At 37.0% G+C, this 20,061-nt stretch overlaps 2 protein-coding genes across 2 annotated transcripts; both read right to left on the reverse strand.

Moving 5' to 3' along the window:
- Nucleotides 1-1,894: 1,894 nt before the first annotated feature.
- LOC139132583 (uncharacterized) lies at nucleotides 1,895-5,294 on the reverse strand. The gene is made up of 5 exons (XM_070698875.1): nucleotides 5,291-5,294; nucleotides 4,793-5,011; nucleotides 3,754-3,972; nucleotides 2,723-2,940; nucleotides 1,895-2,095 (listed from the first exon to the last, which is right to left on the reverse strand). The coding sequence occupies exons 1-4, from the start codon at nucleotides 5,292-5,294 to the stop codon at nucleotides 2,723-2,725; spliced, it is 660 nt and encodes a 219-aa protein (XP_070554976.1). The 3' UTR covers nucleotides 1,895-2,095.
- A 492-nt stretch (nucleotides 5,295-5,786) lies between these two features.
- On the reverse strand, nucleotides 5,787-18,738 carry LOC139132445 (uncharacterized). Its single transcript, XM_070698790.1, has 5 exons — nucleotides 18,585-18,738; nucleotides 17,461-17,485; nucleotides 8,598-8,813; nucleotides 6,855-7,073; nucleotides 5,787-6,043 (listed from the first exon to the last, which is right to left on the reverse strand). Exons 1-5 carry the CDS (start codon nucleotides 18,624-18,626, stop codon nucleotides 5,802-5,804), a joined length of 744 nt encoding a protein of 247 aa, XP_070554891.1. The 5' UTR covers nucleotides 18,627-18,738; the 3' UTR covers nucleotides 5,787-5,801.
- Nucleotides 18,739-20,061: the final 1,323 nt, after the last annotated feature.

Below are 20,061 nucleotides of genomic sequence, written 5' to 3' on the forward strand. Positions count from 1 at the left end.
CTCGTGCGCACCAGATACTATCCCTTGGCCACGAGATACTATCACGTGCGCACCAGATACTATCACGTGCGCACGAGAAACTATCTTGTGGCCACGAGAAAGTATCTGGTGCGCACCTGATACTATCTGGTGCGCACCAGATACTTTCACGTGCGCACAAGATAGTATCTCGTGCGCACGAGATAATAATTTATTTTTTCTCACAAAAAATATCCCTTATGGGCTTTCATAGATTTTGGCTTGAGCGATGATGTCTCTTATGTTTTTTCCTTTTTACACATATGATACACATTCTGGAAATGTTTTGGTCAGTGTTTGACGGCCCTGAACCCATGAAAAATGCATATTTAAAAATAAAAATATTTTTGAAAAAAGTTTCTGCCGACCTATCTACGCTATGTTTGAAAACCATGTTATCGGAACAGCAAGAGTTATTTATTTATTTTTTGGCCATAGGGAGGGCAATTAACAGATATTGACTGTTTTCTTTGAAATACTATACATAGATAGCGACGGTAAGCTAATAGGCACGCACTCGACACTGGTAAGGTTTGTATATTGAAAAAAAGTTAAATATCTGACATTTATCATATTCGCAACTTCTAGACGAATGTTGCTTTTAATACCCTGTGGGAATGGTAGAAATAGGGTAGGGGATCAGACCAGACCAGGCTTTTCTGATAAGAAACAGTCACTTGTCTCACTACTGTCATATTTGGACACTGTAACTCACAAGAGAAGTAAAGCTGACTTTTTTATTTCCAAATTTGAATCACAGACAACCAGCTGCGCATGCCCGATTTCAGGAAAGTGCAACTTGAGGTGTCATATAAACTTAACATCTTTTACCCATTGATGTTGAGAATAGCCAGTCTATTGGTGGAACACACTTGTTTATCATAATTGGAGCCAGGAAATGATTTTCACTATTTTTTTGCTTTGCCACTATATCGAAATGGACAAGGAAGTGGGATATGTAGTTATCTAGTCATCATCTTGAAGCAAGTCTGTCCAGACCGGAAAAGTCTCGCTCAACATGCCTGAGGTTAAAGTGTCGTTAATTGTGAAAAGCACAAACTAGAAACTATCTCTTATATCATGTGTTTTCCACAGAAAAAGGAGGATGGGAGGTTTACTTAACTTTGAGAAATGTCGTTTTTGATCCAGAAAGCCGTGTTTCGCAGAAACAAATATTCAGGTGATAAATGATAATTACTCGCAGATATTTTATGCAAAGAACTTTACACGTTCTCGCATGCACTACAATCTGTCATACAGGAATCTCGCTCTTGCGGCAAGTCCAGACTGGCCCCAGTCGCAAGGCTTTTCTTGGCAGCTGAGTTACTGGGCCAAGGTGTTCACCCACCATCTACGCAACAGCCTATCACTCAGCGTGACGGTCTGCTGATGTTTAAGTCCTTCAAGTTATTAATGTTTTGATACTTACATGCCCACCGACTTGGAGCAAGTCTATAGCAAGTTCTGAAAGGACTTATCTTGTCATAAATTAAATAGGTAAGTAAAGTGTAATCACCTGGTGAAAGGCAGATTCTGAAAGAAGACCTGACATTTTTGAAAAATCCACCTTGAACTGTTGGATACGTTACTGCGGATATCGACACATGCACAAAACATTCCTTGGGAATGAAACCGTTGGAATAAAACCAAAGGAATGAGAAGTATCACTGACTTAGTTTTATTATTTTGGTTTTATTGTTTTGTTTTGAATTGCATCTTGTCATGGTAACTTTGATAAGGATATGGCGGCAGCATTGCATCCTTTCTCCTTTGTCCAGTTGAATTGGTAATTGGGAGATTGTGCTCAGCTACTTTGTTTACACCTCTTTCATTTCGAAGGTATAGGGGAGACAAATGAGCAGACGAAAACAGTGCCTTGTGGTCATTAGAGAAAATGGGCGACCATTTTATTTTTAATAAAGCCTGAAAGTGTCTGCTGTGTTAGCAGAGATTAAGAATGACATGCATACAGAATTCATAGTATTTGCAAATTCAATATTTAGTGATAAGATACAGGATATAGTATACTTTTATTCCACTTCCTTTGTTTACTATTATCACGTCCATCACACTTGTCCTGAAATGCAATGAAAAACACAGACTCTGTCAGTTCTTTTAAGGCATATGTTATATTTATTTCTCTATATACTCACACTCCAAACGTCAGTTCAAATGAAAATGAGTAACAACACTTCAGCAATTTTCATATCAGCTGAGCCAATTCGATCCCTTGGATGAGAAACCGTACACAAGACTAGAACCTTTTTACACATTTCTAAAAAGTTCAGTAAACAGCTTCAGAAGGAAAGATGGAAGACACAAGTTATTAGATTAACTGAAGAGAAAAGATTACACATGACAACAGTCGACCTTCTTCAAGGGTTTTGTTCGACGTTATACACTTTAAGATAACAGTATAAACGAATGTTATTAAAATTACACCATAGCGGGCGTTATGTGGAGATGATAATGGTTACTGACATATCGTTCCCCGCAGATTACATTTACTACACAGTTGAGCAAAAATTGCAATACATTTTTGACATACTATTCGGTATCTTTTACCCTCCAATAACAAGTTCAGTATGATTGCTAACAAACATCGAAGGACAGACGTATAGACATTGGCTCAAAAATCTACGCGTAAACTAACAACCAATGTTATACCTCTCAAAGATAATCGGACTGCAGTATAGCTACTTACCTAAACTGTGCCAGTTTGGTAGCCATTGCCTGCCTTCGCGTCAATGATAGTGTGTTTCAACCAACATGCATTCTTTGGAGTTAGGGTCCAAGCAACGCATCTGTCAGTATTTTTGCAATCTTCACAGCATTCTTCAGCACTAGCTTTGATGTTTTGATTACCATTATTCAAGTCGTTGCCCGGTCTGCGAAGGTTTTCTTCGATTTCACAATTTGAACCTTAAAGTATTTGAAATAACATTTAAATAATTAAAATAACTTTGCTTATGTGCTTTACGAACAATGCACCTTTTTTCATATACCCTATCCTACCCACACTTTTTGCTGTAACGGAATGGTTATGGAATGATTTTGTTGCAATGAAATGGTGCAGGATACAGATGCACTAGATTGCGAGTAAAACGATAACCAGAAGTGAATGTTATTGTAATTTTAGACTATTGATTAACGCTTCCAGATCAGTCAATACCTCTTTCACAGCCATGGTTTGTTCCCAACGCATCGTTATCACCGTGAATCTGAACTTGCTTACAGGGAATTAGGTGAACAGGTTAAGAATTTGTATGTATTGTACTTGATTTCTTAAAGTGGTTACAAAAACCTTTGGGCTTCGTGAAAGTTTTTATTCAGAATATCTTTTTGTCATAAAATCAACGAAAAAAACGGACTCAAAAGTGTTTGAACCCATTAATGGAAAGCCTGAATTTCGAATAACTTAAATATAAAGTGAATGTGTCCAAACAAACAACTTCGGAAAGCCTTCTAAAGGATAATCTGATTATAATAATAACGGCCATAGTGAATTAGTCATGCTTGTCTGGTAATAGTCTTTTTCTGGCAATAAACGGGCGATGTTGAAACGACAATAAGATACACAGTCTCTTTGCAACAGCAATACCCTCAGAGTATATTACAAACATATATATTGAGTGCGGTAGTGAGATAGGAGATGCCGATATGAAAATTGAAAATGACTTACAAATACGAATCTGGTTTAAATCATAAAATTCTAAAATGTCCCGTATATCTTACGTGTAATTGTGCCAGTTTGGTAGCCATTGCCTGCCTGCGCGTCAATGATAGTGTGTTTCAACCAACATGCATTCTTTGGAGTTAGGGTCCAAGCAACGCATCTGTCAGTATTTTTGCAATCTTCACAGCATTCTTCAGCACTAGCTTTGATGTTTTGATTACCATTATTCAAGTCGTTGCCCGGTCTGCGAAGGTTTTCTTCGATTTCACAATTTGAACCTTAAAGTATTTGAAATAACATTTAAATAATTAAAATAACTTTGCTAATGTGCTTTACGAACAATGCGCCTTTTTATATACCCTATCCTACCCACACTTTTTGCTGTAACGGAATGGTTATGGATTGAATGATTTTGTTGCAATGAAATGGTGCAGGATACAGATGCACTAGATTGCGAGTAAAACGATAACCAGAAGTGAATGTTATTGTAATTTTAGACTATTGATTAATGCTTCCAGATCAGTCAATACCCCTTTCACAGCCATGGTTTGTTCCCAACCCATCGTTATCAACCTGAATCTGAACTTGCTTACTAGGGAATTAGGTGAACAGGTTAAGAATTTGTATGTATTTTACTTGATTTCTTAAAATGGTTATAAAAACCTTTGGGCACCGTCAAAGTTTTATTCCGAATATCTTTGTTTTACATAAAATCAACGAAAAATAGGGACTCAAAAGTGTTTGAACCAATTAAGGGAAAGCCTGAATTTCGAATAACTTGAATATAAAGTGAATGTGTCCAAACAAACAACTTCGAAAAGCCTTCTAAAGGATAATCTGATTATAATAATAACGGCCATAGTAAATTAGTCACGGTTGTCTGGTAATAGTCTTTTCTGGCAATAAACGGGCGATGTTGAAACGACAATAAGATACACAATCTCTTTGCAACAGCAATACCCTCAGAGTATATTACAAACATATATATTGAGTGCGGTAGTGAGATAGGAGATGCCGGTGTATATGGAAATTGAAAATGACATACAAATGCGAATCTGGTTTAAATCATAAAATTCTAAAATGTCCCGTATATCTTACGTGTAATTGTGCCAGTTTGGTAGCCATTGCCTGCCTTCGCGTCAATGATAGTGTGTTTCAACCAACATGCATTCTTTGGAGTTAGGGTCCAAGCAACGCATCTGTCAGTATTTTTGCAATCTTCACAGCATTCTTCAGCACTAGCTTTGATGTTTTGATTACCATTATTCAAGTCGTTGCCCGGTCTGCGAAGGTTTTCTTCGATTTCACAATTTGAATCTTAAAGTATTTGAAATAACATTTAAATAATTAAAATAACTTTGCTTATGTGCTTTACGAACAATGCACCTTTTTTCATATACCCTATCCTACCCACACTTTTTGCTGTAACGGAATGGTTATGGAATGATTTTGTTGCAATGAAATGGTGCAGGATACAGATGCACTAGATTGCGAGTAAAACGATAACCAGAAGTGAATGTTATTGTAATTTTAGACTATTGATTAACGCTTCCAGATCAGTCAATACCTCTTTCACAGCCATGGTTTGTTCCCAACGCATCGTTATCACCGTGAATCTGAACTTGCTTACAGGGAATTAGGTGAACAGGTTAAGAATTTGTATGTATTGTACTTGATTTCTTAAAGTGGTTACAAAAACCTTTGGGCTTCGTGAAAGTTTTTATTCAGAATATCTTTTTGTCATAAAATCAACGAAAAAAAACGGACTCAAAAGTGTTTGAACCCATTAATGGAAAGCCTGAATTTCGAATAACTTAAATATAAAGTGAATGTGTCCAAACAAACAACTTCGGAAAGCCTTCTAAAGGATAATCTGATTATAATAATAACGGCCATAGTAAATTAGTCACGGTTGTCTGGTAATAGTCTTTTCTGGCAATAAACGGGCGATGTTGAAACGACAATAAGATACACAATCTCTTTGCAACAGCAATACCCTCAGAGTATATTACAAACATATATATTGAGTGCGGTAGTGAGATAGGAGATGCCGATATGAAAATTGAAAATGACTTACAAATACGAATCTGGTTTAAATCATAAAATTCTAAAATGTCCCGTATATCTTACGTGTAATTGTGCCAGTTTGGTAGCCATTGCCTGCCTGCGCGTCAATGATAGTGTGTTTCAACCAACATGCATTCTTTGGAGTTAGGGTCCAAGCAACGCATCTGTCAGTATTTTTGCAATCTTCACAGCATTCTTCAGCACTAGCTTTGATGTTTTGATTACCATTATTCAAGTCGTTGCCCGGTCTGCGAAGGTTTTCTTCGATTTCACAATTTGAACCTTAAAGTATTTGAAATAACATTTAAATAATTAAAATAACTTTGCTAATGTGCTTTACGAACAATGCACCTTTTTTATATACCCTATCCTACCCACACTTTTTGCTGTAACGGAATGGTTATGGAATGATTTTGTTGTAATGGAATGGTACAGGATACAGATGCACTAGATTGCGAGTAAAACGATAACCATAGGTAAATGTTATTGTAATTTTAGACTATTGGTTAACGCTTCCAGATCAGTCATAACCCCTTTCACAGGCATGGTTTGTTCCCAACCCATCGTTATCAACCTGAGTCTGAACTTGCTTACAGGGAATAGGGTGAACGGGTAAAGAATTTGTATGTATTATACTTGATTTCTTAAAGTGGTTACAAAAACCTTTGGGCTTCGTGAAAGTTTTTATTCAGAATATCTTTTGTCATAAAATCAACGAAAAAAACGGACTCAAAAGTGTTTGAACCCATTAATGGAAAGCCTGAATTTCGAATAACTTAAATATAAAGTGAATGTGTCCAAACAAACAACTTCGGAAAGCCTTCTAAAGGATAATCTGATTATAATAATAACGGCCATAGTAAATTAGTCATGCTTGTCTGGTAATAGTCTTTTTCTGGCAATAAACGGGCGATGTTGAAACGACAATAAGATACACAGTCTCTTTGCAACAGCAATACCCTCAGGGTATATTACAAACATATATATTGAGTGCGGTAGTGAGATAGGAGATGCCGATATGTAAATTGAAAATGACTTACAAATGCGAATCTGGTTTAAATCATAAAATTCTAAAATGTCCCGTATATCTTACGTGTAATTGTGCCAGTTTGGTAGCCATTGCCTGCCTTCGCGTCAATGATAGTGTGTTTCAACCAACATGCATTCTTTGGAGTTAGGGTCCAAGCAACGCATCTGTCAGTATTTTTGCAATCTTCACAGCATTCTTCAGCACTAGCTTTGATGTTTTGATTACCATTATTCAAGTCGTTGCCCGGTCTGCGAAGGTTTTCTTCGATTTCACAACTTGGACCTTAAAGTTCACGAAATGGTATTTCGATGTTAACGATGACTGTGCTGTTACAACATTTATGTTATACCATTACTTATTGATTTTTAATCTTTACGGCCCTGATACGACTTTTGCGGCCCGAGTTCGTCCGGCGGAAGGGCCCGAGCGTGAGAGGGGCCGTACGCCGTACGACCAAGGGCCGCAAAAGTCGTATCAGGGCCGTAAAGGGTTTACCGTATGCATTATGGAATGATGTAGTTTACATAATATTCAACATTGTTTAGGAGATTAAAATGCGCGCAATATCAAAAATTCATCGCCATTGTGTCAGTTTTTCATAAATATGATGGCCGCTTCCCGTCGCGGATTGACATACATAATGACGTCATTTGTTTACCTGCAGAAATCTAGAACGCGCAAAGCAAAATGCGTACTATTACGTGACCAACAGAGATCAATGCTTAAATCAAGCGTAACGTCAGTTTCTTGTCATTTATACTGAACAGGCACGCACTTAGTATACACAGGGTTTCATTAGAATTTAGAAATAAAAGCCGATGTTACCGGCGCGGCTCCACTGTCGCCACGCGCAACTACGATCTGAGCGAGCAGACGTTTTCAAAATCTCGTGCTTGCTTTGTGTAGGAATAGAACGTTTGTGGATAGCAACGCGCGTAGTAACCAGAATCGAGATAGTCCAGAAATGCACGCGATTGCCCATATTTGGGCACCGGGCCGGGGCGTGATACGTAAACAAAATACACGGATCTGAGGGCGCTTTCTTCCATAGCTTTACACAGGCACGTGAATGGTATATGATAATCACGATTGCCATATGTTAGTAATGTATATTATTGTTATTGACGACGCTGTTAGTTTTTTATATGTTGCATCAACGAACAAAGACAGTCGGTATCTTATGTTGCTTTTGAGAGCAGGTTGTGAAAAAATACTTCATACTTGGACTAATGTCATGGACATAAATACCTTGAAATACCATTTTATATTTACATACCAAACAATCAGTACATGTACAAAGTCTATCCAGCTGCCATTGCGTGTGTCTTTTTGATATGCCTTACATTTCTTTGGAGAAAGCTCCAACAAATAAAATACATTAATTCTTTGAATACTTCTCATGCACAGTTACAGCAGACATTCCAAGTAAACCTTCATGTACAACCTCACGACTTTATGATCAGTATAAAGAGCGTAAAAAGATAAATTGGCTTATACTCGAAAATTTGAAGGAATTAATATTATCTTGTTGCAATGTTCAAGGCCCTCGACCGGGATGACATTGCATTGGAAAATGTTAATTCCGTTTGGTCTCTACACAAAACAACATTAATAAAGCATGGCATGTTGTTAGAAGTGCAGTATATTTTGATTTGTATTTATTGAATGAAGATAATAGTTTTGTACAAGGAACTCGGAACCGAGAAGCAATAACTATATATCTAAATTCCTTCACACATGTGTTGCGTAAAAACACAACGCAAATCATAGTAAAACCTTGAAAATGTTGAATAATTTTATACTTACGTATGATTATGCCAGTTCTATAGCCACATTGAGATCGTTTTTCGCCAATGGTGTGTTTCAACCAGCATTTCTTCTTTGGTGTCAGAGTCCAAGCGACGCATCCCTCAGTATTTCTGCAATCTTCACAACACTCCTCGGCACTATCTTTATCGTTTTGATTCCCATTGTTCAAGTCGTTGCCAGGTCTACGGTAGCCATATTGTATTTCACAATCGTCTTTGATGGAAGAATTTAATAAGAGTTACATTTCTATAAGATCATATATAGGCCTATATATATATATATATATATATATATATATATATATATATATATATATATATATATATATATATATATATATATATGTGTGTGTGTGTGTGTGTGTGTGTGTGTGTGTGTGTGTGTGTGTGTGTGTGTGGCTGTGTGTGGCTGTGTATATGTGTGTGTGTGTCATGGTAATATAATCAGCACTCGTCTTATCTTAACATTTAGGTTTTGTGGTTCTCTACAACAAGGGTCTGCTACTCTGGACGGTGCTGTGCAGGTTGTACGGTAACTGTTGCATTATTGTCACACTAATAACTATATTATATATATATATATATATATATATATATATATATATATATATATATATATATATATATATATATATATATATGCATTATGATTTAAGATTGTGACAATATTTAGCTACTATTAGTTTTTCATGTCGTCCAAATGCAATGAATAAATTCTTTCATTTGAGAATTTCAGAGAACTTAAGAGAATATTAGATTATTACACTTCTATGGTTATAGTTAATCGTAGAGGTTTTTACATTCTTACCAACAAAAAAGGCGAGTTCGCAGAGGGCAATATGGCTAATTCGGACTCATGCAAGTACGATGTTAATGCGGCTTTGAACACACATCTAATGATGACAACTAAGTTCCAGAAGAAGTCTAGGGACTAAACACTCGTACACGGCCACTCAGTAGGATACTTATAAGATATAGAGTCTAAACTAGAGGCCTTAGAGAAATAATGAAATTTGTACCTATATATTAAATCTCCTAGTGCTTTTAAAAGCAAGTTAAAACCAGACTCGTGTGGACAAATGTTCAACAAAATAACATTACTTCGAATATAATCAGCAAATAGCACTACGTCAAATACAGTTCAGTAAGTCGTTAATATGCATAGTAATGACTGTTGAAATCTCTCAAAATCCCACGATCATATAAAACTTTTCTAAGTACGAAATAAATTCCACTTTGTAAATTGAGCACATAAACCTCGCCATGCTCATATATCAAACGGATCATCATTCTTGAACTTGAGCGATAAGCGATGAACTTCTGTGAGGTATTGAGCTCGGATTTTCCGTAATTGTTAGAGTTTTAGTACAAACATGGTGTCCGATGTGAAAGGCAAAGGATGCAAATACATACAGGTGATTTGACAATGGTTAACTGATCTTCTTATGACTGCGAGATCTATAGTTTATTTCAAACAAATTATGTGTTACAGTATGACAAACTTTAATACAATATTACCGTTATTTACCCATATATGATTGAAAGTTGAGACATTAACAGAAATTAACCTGATTGAATTTTGATGGAATAGTGCACAACGAATCGAGTTGAATTGACTCGACATTTATCATCCAATTGATCAATCTTAGCCATATTTGTTTTCAAAAACAAGAGTGCTGACACTGCGGGGGCGATAATTTGAAGATGTTATGACTCATCGTGTTCTGACAATTGTTTTATCTCGGCTTCACGATTGAATGACCATCCGTGGAGAGTATTATTTCATATTGAGTGAGAATGCTGGTCTGTTGTTTAAAGAAAATCTTGAAACATTTGTTTATAAAATGCATATTCTATGTTTCTTCTATTTTAGGTCCAGCCTTTCACATCACCGTACCAGCAACAATATAGGATGTTCAAAGCTTCAACAAAACACATTATTTACAAGCCATGGAGTCCCTAAATTTTGAGCAACTTGTTAATGTTCCTACTCGCCCTCTATCGGGTTCTCTTATTGATCAAATATATGTGAGCTGTGCAATGAATAGTTCAAGTGTTTTTGTACCCAAAGTAGGCATTTCCGATCACTATCCTGTTTGTGTAGTGAGACGTCTCCATGGTAACAACGTTTCCACTGGATCACATATTTCTGTTAAATGCAGGCAGTTTTGTAATTTTTCCGTTGATGATTTTATTCATACTTCAAAGGCTACCAAATGGCCTCGTGGTTCTGTTATAGATGATGTCAAAGTTCTCTTTGATCAGTGGATCAATTGTTTTAATCATGTCTGTAATGCGCATGCTCATTTTATTGAAAAGCGAGTGAAAAGACTCAGACAACCACCGTGGTTTACAGCAGACATTCTTTATCTTATTCATGTAAGAGATTATCATCTTGTTAAAGAAACCCGCTCTAAGTCCCCCAATGATTGGTCACTTTATAGATCTTTGAGAAATAGAGTTGTGCATTCGATTTCCTATGCAAAGCGAGAGTATTATCGTGACATTTTTAGGAACAATTCCAGAAACCCCTCAGTTATTTGGCGATCAATCAACGAAATTCCCTCCCATGGTGATTCCAGATCTCAAAACCCTTTCATTCAGTATGAGGGGAATACACTTACTACTCATAAGAATATTGCCCCGGCATTTAATACTCACTTTACTGGTATTGTTAGTAAGTATCGCCATTCTCTCAGTCCAACACCTGATGATTTTAGCCTTATTCAAAGTTGGCGATTGGGTTATTTCTCAAACTAGTGATAACATGGTCGATTTCCACATCCCTGCGATGTCCGTTAAATTTGTTGAAGTGCAGCTTTCTTTATTGAATGAATTTAAATCAGCTGGTAGCGATAATATTTCTCCAAAGCTTTAGAAGTTTGGTGTCACTTGTTTTGCAGAATCTGTTACCGATATATTTAATACGTCTATTAACAGAGGTGTATTTCCTGATTGTTTTAAATGTGCCAAGGTTATTCCAATACATAAGGGAGGAACTAAGCACGATGTTAACAACTATAGACTATGTCCCTTTTACCAGTTCTTTCCAAAATTCTGGAAAAGCATGTATATATTAGTCTTTATAATTTCTTGAGTCATACAAACTTATTGTCGATTCACAGTCAGGTTTCAGACAACATCACTCTTGTCACACCGCTTTACCCAAGTTTACTGATCAGCTGTTACAGAATATGGATGAGGGTTTATACAGTGGTGTTATGTATTTAGATTTACGTAAAGCCTTCGATCTCGTTGACCATGAAATATTGCTTACAAAACTTTCTATGTACAGGCTTTCCGAACTGTCACTAAAGTGGTTCTGTTCCTACCTTTCAGGGCGTAGACAATTTGTCACGTACATGGGAGCACACTCTGATGTTATGCCGATGGCAAGTGGAGTTCCTCAAGGTTCTATTTTAGACTCCCTCTTATTCCTAATGTTTATTAATGATATTCTGCTTTGTCTCAATTCGGGAAGTTTAAATATGTTTGCTGATGACCAGACCATGTGTGTTTCAGGTATTGATATTAATCACATTGAAAATCGAATGAACGGAGATCTTCTTCCAGTTTCAAATTGGGTCTATAACAATAACATGGCTATCAATGCTACAAAAACAAAGTGTATGGTTGTTGCATCTTCCCCCAAAATCAAAGTTTTTTGACTCTGACATTGTGTTTTATATCCATATTAATAACACTAGAATAGACGATGTTACTAGCCACAAACTACTTGGTGTAAAAATAGACAACACTTTAAGTTGGGACGACCACATAAATGATCTTTGTAAAAAGATTTCGACCAGACTAGGTGTTCTTAGACGACTTCGCGCTACTTGCCAAAGAAATGTACTTTTATTGGTTTATATTTTTTTTCTTTCTTTGATTGATTACTGCTGTATTGTATGGGGTAATACGTATAAGACAAATCTGCAACGTTTGTATAAACTTCAGAAAAGAGCTAGCAGGGTCAATCTTGGTGTGGACATGACATTTTCCTCTCGATCTCTGCTTATCAGTTTGCATTGGTTACCAGTTGATTTTCGCATTGTGTACTTCACGGCTATTATGTCTTTCAAAGCTCTTAATGACCTAGCACCCAGCTCTATTAGAGATATTTTCCGACCTTTTTTTGAAATGAATCGTTTAAGTACTAGAAGTGTAAGCGCTGGTGACCTTTACCCACCAAGGTTCAGGACTACCATGGGTCAAAGGTCGTTTGCTTTTCGAGCTACGAAAATTTGGAATTCTAGTCCTGTGTCTATTCGTAATTGTGAAAGTTTGTTGTCATTTAAATCTGCTTTGCACAGTTATCTCTTCATGAAATTTTGTAACGAAGATTCTGATCTGGATTAGATCATTAAAATTTGTATTTATTGTTTATACGAACTGTACTTTTCTCACATCTCCTTGAGCTTTTGTACAGCTCTGGAGGGCTCTGATGTAAATTACGATATTTATCTATTGTAATCAGATTACCCTCGAGAAATAAAGTATAATAATAATAATAATAATAATAATAATAATAACAAGGCAGTATTGCTGAAGGCAATGAGTACTTGGGCCGTGATAGAGTAATTTTGAGGACAATATATACTACTATTCAAATATGGTCTTGAATTTCCTCCTGTCAATGAGGCATTTGATTAACTGGTTATTAAACGAAGCAATGGCATGACAACGGCAAAATATGTCTAGCAACTTTTGTGGAGTTTGAGGCAGGGGTTCTTTATTATAGCGGGAATTGCTTAAACTCCTTAAATATTCAAATTACAGCAAATTTCTTTTGTTCTCGATGGTAGATGTCTAATATTTAGATGGGCATATTTAGATTTCTACCCTATAGTTATCCCTATATACCAAAAATCGGACATCCAGCTCTATTGGCTTGCTCAGAATTAGATATGTGCATAATTAATGAGGTACAATATGTGGTGTCATAAGGTGTCCCATCATACCATTTATGAAGGGTGTAGCACTTGTGGTTACTGAGTTGTGGACAAATATATATATTTGAGGTCAAAGGTCATCGAGGTCACGTGACATTTTGTCAAAATAATTGTATTGCTAAGTTATTCCTATATACCAAAAATCAGACCTCCAGCTCTATTGGCGCGCTCAAAATTATATATGTGCATAATTAATGAGGTACAATATGTGGTGTCATAAGGTGTCGTATCATACCAAATATGAAGGATGTAGCACTTGTGGTTACTGAGTTGTGGACAAATATATATATTTGAGGTCAAAGGTCATTGAGGTCACGTCACATTTTGTCATAATAATTGTATTGCTAAGTTATTCCTATATACCAAAAATCAGACCTCTAGCTCTATTGGCTCGCTCAAAATAAGATATGCACATAATTAATGAGGTACAATATATGGTGTCATAAGGTGTCCTTTCATACCAAATATGAAGGGTGTAGCACTTGTGGTTACTGAGTTGTGGACAAATATGTATATTTGAGGTCAAAGGTCATTGAGGTCACGTGAAGTTTTGTCAAACAAATTATATTGTTAACTTATCCCTATATACAGAAATCAGACCTCTTGCTCTATTGGCTCGCTCATAATTAGATATGCACATAATTAATGGAGTACAATATGTGGCATCATAAGGTGTCCCATCATACCAAATATGAAAGGTTTAGCACTTGTGGTTACTGAGTCATGGACAATAATGTATATTTGAGGTCAAAGGTCACCAAGGTCACATGATATTTTGTCAAGATGTCTGAGATATCTGCGTGAACCGATGGACTCACTGATGCACTCACTGACGGATATGAGCCAATCTATAAGCCCCCTGGACTTTATCCGTGGGGACAAAAAAACTGTGTCACTGCATCCTTTAGGCAATATGAATACGATGAGAAACTAAATTTTTATTTTTCTTGGCATCATACATGCGAGTCTATGGAGAACTGCCTTATACATGGGAGTCTATGGAGGTGTAAACTAAAAAGTCCTCTAACACGGCCAAATTTGATAGCATTGTGAAACAAATCGACGTGCATCTGTATGGGGTTGGGTACTGTAGGCGTGAACGGACGGACGGACGCACGGACATGACCAAACCTATAAGTCCCTCGGACTTCGTCCGTGGTGATTAAAAACAACGCAACAGTTATTACAGCTACACCGGCGGTAGGTTCATATCCAGAGCCCCGTACTGTCTGCCGCCGTCGCTTGAAAACAATCTCATGCACCCGGCCATATGGGCAGCTGGCCGGATCACAGTCGCTCGAGAGCTATTCAGCTCTGGGACTATTCGCCCCATAGACGAGTATACAGAAGCGAGGTATTTCTCGCTTCTGTATACTCGTCTATGGGGCGAATAGTCCCAGAGCTGAATAGCTCTCGAGCGACTGTGGCCGGATGCATGACTTCCCGGAGAAGGCGAGCTGTCACGTTCAAAGCTCAGGATTATTTGTCGATCAAATTTCAGTAAATTTACCTTACCTAGATGAAATTTTGTCTATAGGCTGAAATTTCGCCGAAGTTTGACAAAATTACATCGATTTTTCAGGTTCATATGCGACATTTTTGAGTTTTGAGTGCAGACAGAAATAAGTTTTGAGGCAACATGGCTGCGACCCCATGTTGACCCCTAGCCCTGCGTACGATGCTATGTGCTACAGCTAACACACAGCATCGTACGCAGGGCCAGCGAGAGAGTTGCCGACATCGACGGTTATTTACGAGAAGTGAATAAAAGACTGTCATTTTTGGAAGCGATCGAGTAGCTGAGGTAGGCTGGGATACGACTTGGGCCCAAGAACGCTGAATTTCGGCAGTAATTTGGCTTTTTACGTCAAGTCCCAAAATGGATTTGAAGTCACCGACCCAACGTACGGGTCTTTGCAGGGCTGTGGTGTTCGGGGCGGTTAGCTGTAGCGGAACACACAGCATCGTACGCAGGGCTAGTTGACCCCCAAGTGAAAATGTGTTCGCGATCAAATCTTCCTATATTTTTTCAGAATTTTCAACAAAATCATTGCTTCTTACATCTTTTGTAAAATATAAAATACTAAAATAAAACTGCGATGTGCCATGTCTCCAGATTTCTAAAATATCGTTCGTTGACCGTTCGACACAAACTTGTGACGCAGTTGAAATTCAATACTGACCGCCAAATAAATGAGACGAGATCAGTCTAGACATCCTCCAAATTATCCAACCATTCGCATTGGAGTTCAGCTCGCTTAGAGTATCATAACATTTTTCGGCCTTTTAGATCGACCCTAATATCTCCCATTTAGAATATAAATACACAAGCTACCTCGACAAAACTTCGTGCACCATGCACCATCCAAGACCAAACGCACTACAAATCTGTCTTGACGTCATCATCTCCTTACATGGTAATCGGCATACCGTATTTTTTAGCAAAGGGTACACAGAATACGTCGGAGTATTCAGTTTCAAAACGTATTACATTGTGTGATGTTGTCAAAAAAAAGTCATGTTACTGCAGTGGTATAAATTACAAAACACAAAAGTTCAAATCAGTTTATTTTGGACTGGCTTTACCCAACATTTCATATTGTTTCTTATGCCAGATTTGACCACGTGCTTACTGGCGACCCCTTTTCATGCAAATTTTGTGTCAAATGATGTGTTCCCCTGGAAAAACAAACGTACGATTTCTAAATGAAGGAGGCGAAATTTGCCCTCAAGACTCGAAACCACCCTTATGGGGTGTACCTAGCTATTTTTAACGAGCTTCTCGAATCTGCAGCTCTATTTCGAAATGATGGTCTGGTTTTCTCAGCTCAAGGATAATGTTCTCCATCGCTGTGGGCGTTACTATTCTCAACCGGGGGTACAGTTTCCAGTCGTAATGTTTTTCATTGTGTCCGGGATATAAAACCTTTCCTTTTCAAACTTTCTCTTTGATTAACACTAATCCACATCTTGTCAGTGATTAAACATGTTTCAAGTTTAAATGTTAAATTCTGGTCTCGAGCCCTCCTGTTCGACCAAACCGAAATTACCCTCCCACTTTGGCTCGTCCAGTGGGTGTAGCAAGGGTCGTGCCATCGCCTAGTAAACGGAGGGTGCATTAATTGTTGCATTTCGATGCACATTTTGATTATATTCAGAAGATTTTGTGGCAAAAACTCAGATAGAGAAGCATTTATATTCACATCTCACTTATTCAAGACTGGCTGAGAGCAGCACTTCCATTCAGTTAACATCATTACGCCATTTATTATGCCAAGAAAGATGAAGCCAATACATTTTGCCCTCCCTGGTCTCAGCCAGAAATGGTTATACCTTACAGTTTTTTCCCACGGAATGAAAACAAATGTACTTGGGCTGAGGCCCAAGTACAATAATAATAATAATAATAATAATAATAATAATAATAATGTTTTATTTTGTGTGCTGGTACGGCAATGTGTAAAAAATATGTTTGGACGTGATAGCGGGGATTTGTAAACACCAAATGGTAAAAAATGCGTTGTAAGTTTTACTGCATTTCTTTCCCATCAAAGCCTATCTACCGAAATAGAACCGAGATGCATGTATTCAACGACATACTTGATACAAGCTTTGTCTATGACTTTTCGCTTGGATGGACTTTGATCCGTTTGGAAGAAATATACATGATTTTGGTCTTGGTCGAATTTGATTTCAGAACTATATCAGTGACAAAATCATTAACAACGGGCTATGGTCTCTGTTAAAACCGTTCAACGAATTAAATATGGCTAGAAATAAGAAGTCAAGCCCAATACATTGAATTTCAATAAAATACCATCTGGTTGAAGGATGGTAGGGCTTAGGCGTTGATTTTACAGTATTTAAATACCACATGCACCAGGTATTCCGGTATCGTTCTGCACTCACCTGATCTTACCAAGCCTGGAAAGACCTGTAAAAGACAGAAAGACGACGTTGGCAATTGACAAATACAATGACCGAGGTTTGATTAGAATGCAACTGAGGTTTACCGTAGTTTAATTTTTATTTCTCAAGGTAATTTTATTGGTACTTACCAACACTGACTTCAAAATGAAATCGTGTACCATTTTTCAAATCGAACAATTATTTTACTCGAATTAACTGTTCGCTGATCTTCCTCCAGTCGTCGGCGGCGGGAAGATGCAGTCAGATTCCTTAAGCTGTTGGTGCGTTTTTACATGTCGAGCCGTATGAAAATGTAGACAACTGTCCTATGCAAGACTTTCATCACCGAAAAAATCACATCCAGGTTAATTATAGTTGCTCTGCCGGTATATTGTTTCATTGCATTCTTTTTGAACAAGCAAATACCATCATATATGTGTCAATATTTGACAAAAATATATTTGACTTCATACTTTTAGTAGTAAGATAACCACGAGATATTTTTTACAAAATTCAAATTCTTATATCATTTGACGGATAAAAACGCTATCTTACAATGTTCGAATGTCGCATTTAATTTTGAACCTAGAAAAAACGTTTTAAAGCTGTTTGATAAAATTACGAGGCCGGTGTTTTAATTAATATTTTGATCGAAGGAAATACATATACAGAGCGACAAGATGAATTAAGGTGAAAGTGTTGTATAATATACACTTTAATCTTTATAAACAATATTAAAACAACATCAACAATTACCTGACTACTATAGCAATATACCAAAGCAAGAAATCAATGGCACAGTTTGGCCTTCCAGTATAGATATTTGCTATAGGAAAACAGAATAGTAGAATGGCCAATTTCAAGTTCCAATCCATTATTGATTTTTCAAATTCACAATTATGCCTATCTGTACATTAATAATCTTTCGCAAGAGATTAAATGTGAGAAAGTAGTGCATAATGCTGAAAAGAATAAACGGTGAATGAGATACTGTGGGTCAATTGCTGATGAGAAATCATTTCGCTCTTTACAAGAAGTAACAAAACCACAGACAATTATTTGACTGTGAACGACGTACCAACTTTGAACACCAAAGTAAAGTTTAGTTCAGTTTTATTACTTACCTGAATGAATGCCAATATCATGAAAATAAATTGGCTACGCATGGTGATCGAATTGTAAGATTCTCTGCACTACCTTTGTTCAAACTGCAGGAGTTGAAATGTTTGGTTGAAGTCTGGTACACACATATATATATTTATGCTATCGTTAGGCATGCACTAATAAAACCATCCCGCGTGTTTATTGGTATAACCTCTCCTATTGTCGTACCACTGTGAATATTGCAGGCATGGTTGTATTCACACAGCGCTGACTATTTGCAGTTTTTTTTAATTGGATCACAGTAGATGCTGGTCAGAACTGAAGGTGACTGTTGTCACTTCCATCTCTGTACTAAGCATAAAATGGAAATGGCTACGTTTCAAATCTGTGGCATATTTCGGCCAACCAAAAAACCAATTTGTACCTAACAAAAGAAAATCGAAATGGAGCTAATTTTCAATTTTGAAATGCTTTTATCAATTTGATTATTAACTTTTAGGCCTATTTTAAAATTTAAAATCTTTGGTCTGAGATTGAAATATAGGAAATAGGTGTATAGTGTTATGAGGATGGCACTTTGCGGCCATTCAAATTTTCCTCTGACAAACTCTATATCCCACAGTGCACATTTCCGATTTTTTCAATTTCCAATATCCTAAATACCCAATCTTCCCATTTTATTTGGGGCTTGGCGCAATATCTTTTGAATCTTTGGATGCTATGGCGGAAATAAATGTATCGAATTGGAATAAAGGTGTAACAAATGTACTTCGGGGACTCGCGGTAACGATAATTGCACAACATAATTTTAAAAATTAGCAGAGATTAACATCGTCTCACGACCAACATAGTTATACTGGAAGAGAAGGAAACACTGTTCTTTGGTTGGTAGAGTATGTTTACTTCAGGCAATGAATTTAAATTAGTGCGTTCCGCCACAAGAAATTCAAGAAATGGTTGATAAAGGAAGAAGTCACCGTGAAATAAGTGTTCATCTCAAAATATTTTGCCCAGTTCAAGTGGTATTTCTGAATGAAGTGAAAGACGACACCTTCTCAAAACATGATATCAAACGCACAGTAAGTGAGGCTACCCACAATTCTCCATGATCCATACACACGGAAATCACTCACTGAACTGAAGCACATTTCTTCTGTACACAGAACAGCTCGGCCCATATTTCAAAATTCTGGGACCATAGTTTTGATAATCATAATTCTCTAATTTCTGACTGTGAATAATGAGAAGATCAACCCCTTTTCCGCAGAGGAGATAGCAATTTGTGATTTCGTCAACATAGATTTTTGACAGCCTTATGCAATATTTTCAAGGAAACTAAGGGAATATTGCATCTGTTTTGGCGAAAGAAAGGGCATTGATTTTTTTGAATGTATGTAATAAAGGAAATTAACACGTCTGACAGGTGGTATAATGAGACCATCTTAGTTGCTGATAACTTTACCTTGACAAGTGTACAATTTTTAGCACCTTCAAACA

This window comes from Ptychodera flava, chromosome 5 (assembly GCF_041260155.1).
Source record: "Ptychodera flava strain L36383 chromosome 5, AS_Pfla_20210202, whole genome shotgun sequence".
NCBI classification, from domain to species: Eukaryota; Metazoa; Hemichordata; class Enteropneusta; family Ptychoderidae; genus Ptychodera; species Ptychodera flava.

Coding starts and splice junctions, on each gene's coding strand:
- LOC139132445 (XM_070698790.1), bottom strand. CDS start 18,626: ATGCGTAGCCAATTTATTTTCATGATATTGGCATTCATTCAG. Junction 17,486..18,584: donor TGATATTGGCATTCATTCAG/GTAAGTAATAAA, acceptor TGTCTTTTACAG/GTCTTTCCAGGCTTGGTAAG. Junction 7,074..8,597: donor TAGAACTGGCATAATCATAC/GTAAGTATAAAA, acceptor GTGAACTTTAAG/GTCCAAGTTGTGAAATCGAA.
- LOC139132583 (XM_070698875.1), bottom strand. Junction 3,973..4,792: donor CCAAACTGGCACAATTACAC/GTAAGATATACG, acceptor AAATACTTTAAG/GTTCAAATTGTGAAATCGAA. Junction 2,941..3,753: donor CCAAACTGGCACAATTACAC/GTAAGATATACG, acceptor AAATACTTTAAG/GTTCAAATTGTGAAATCGAA.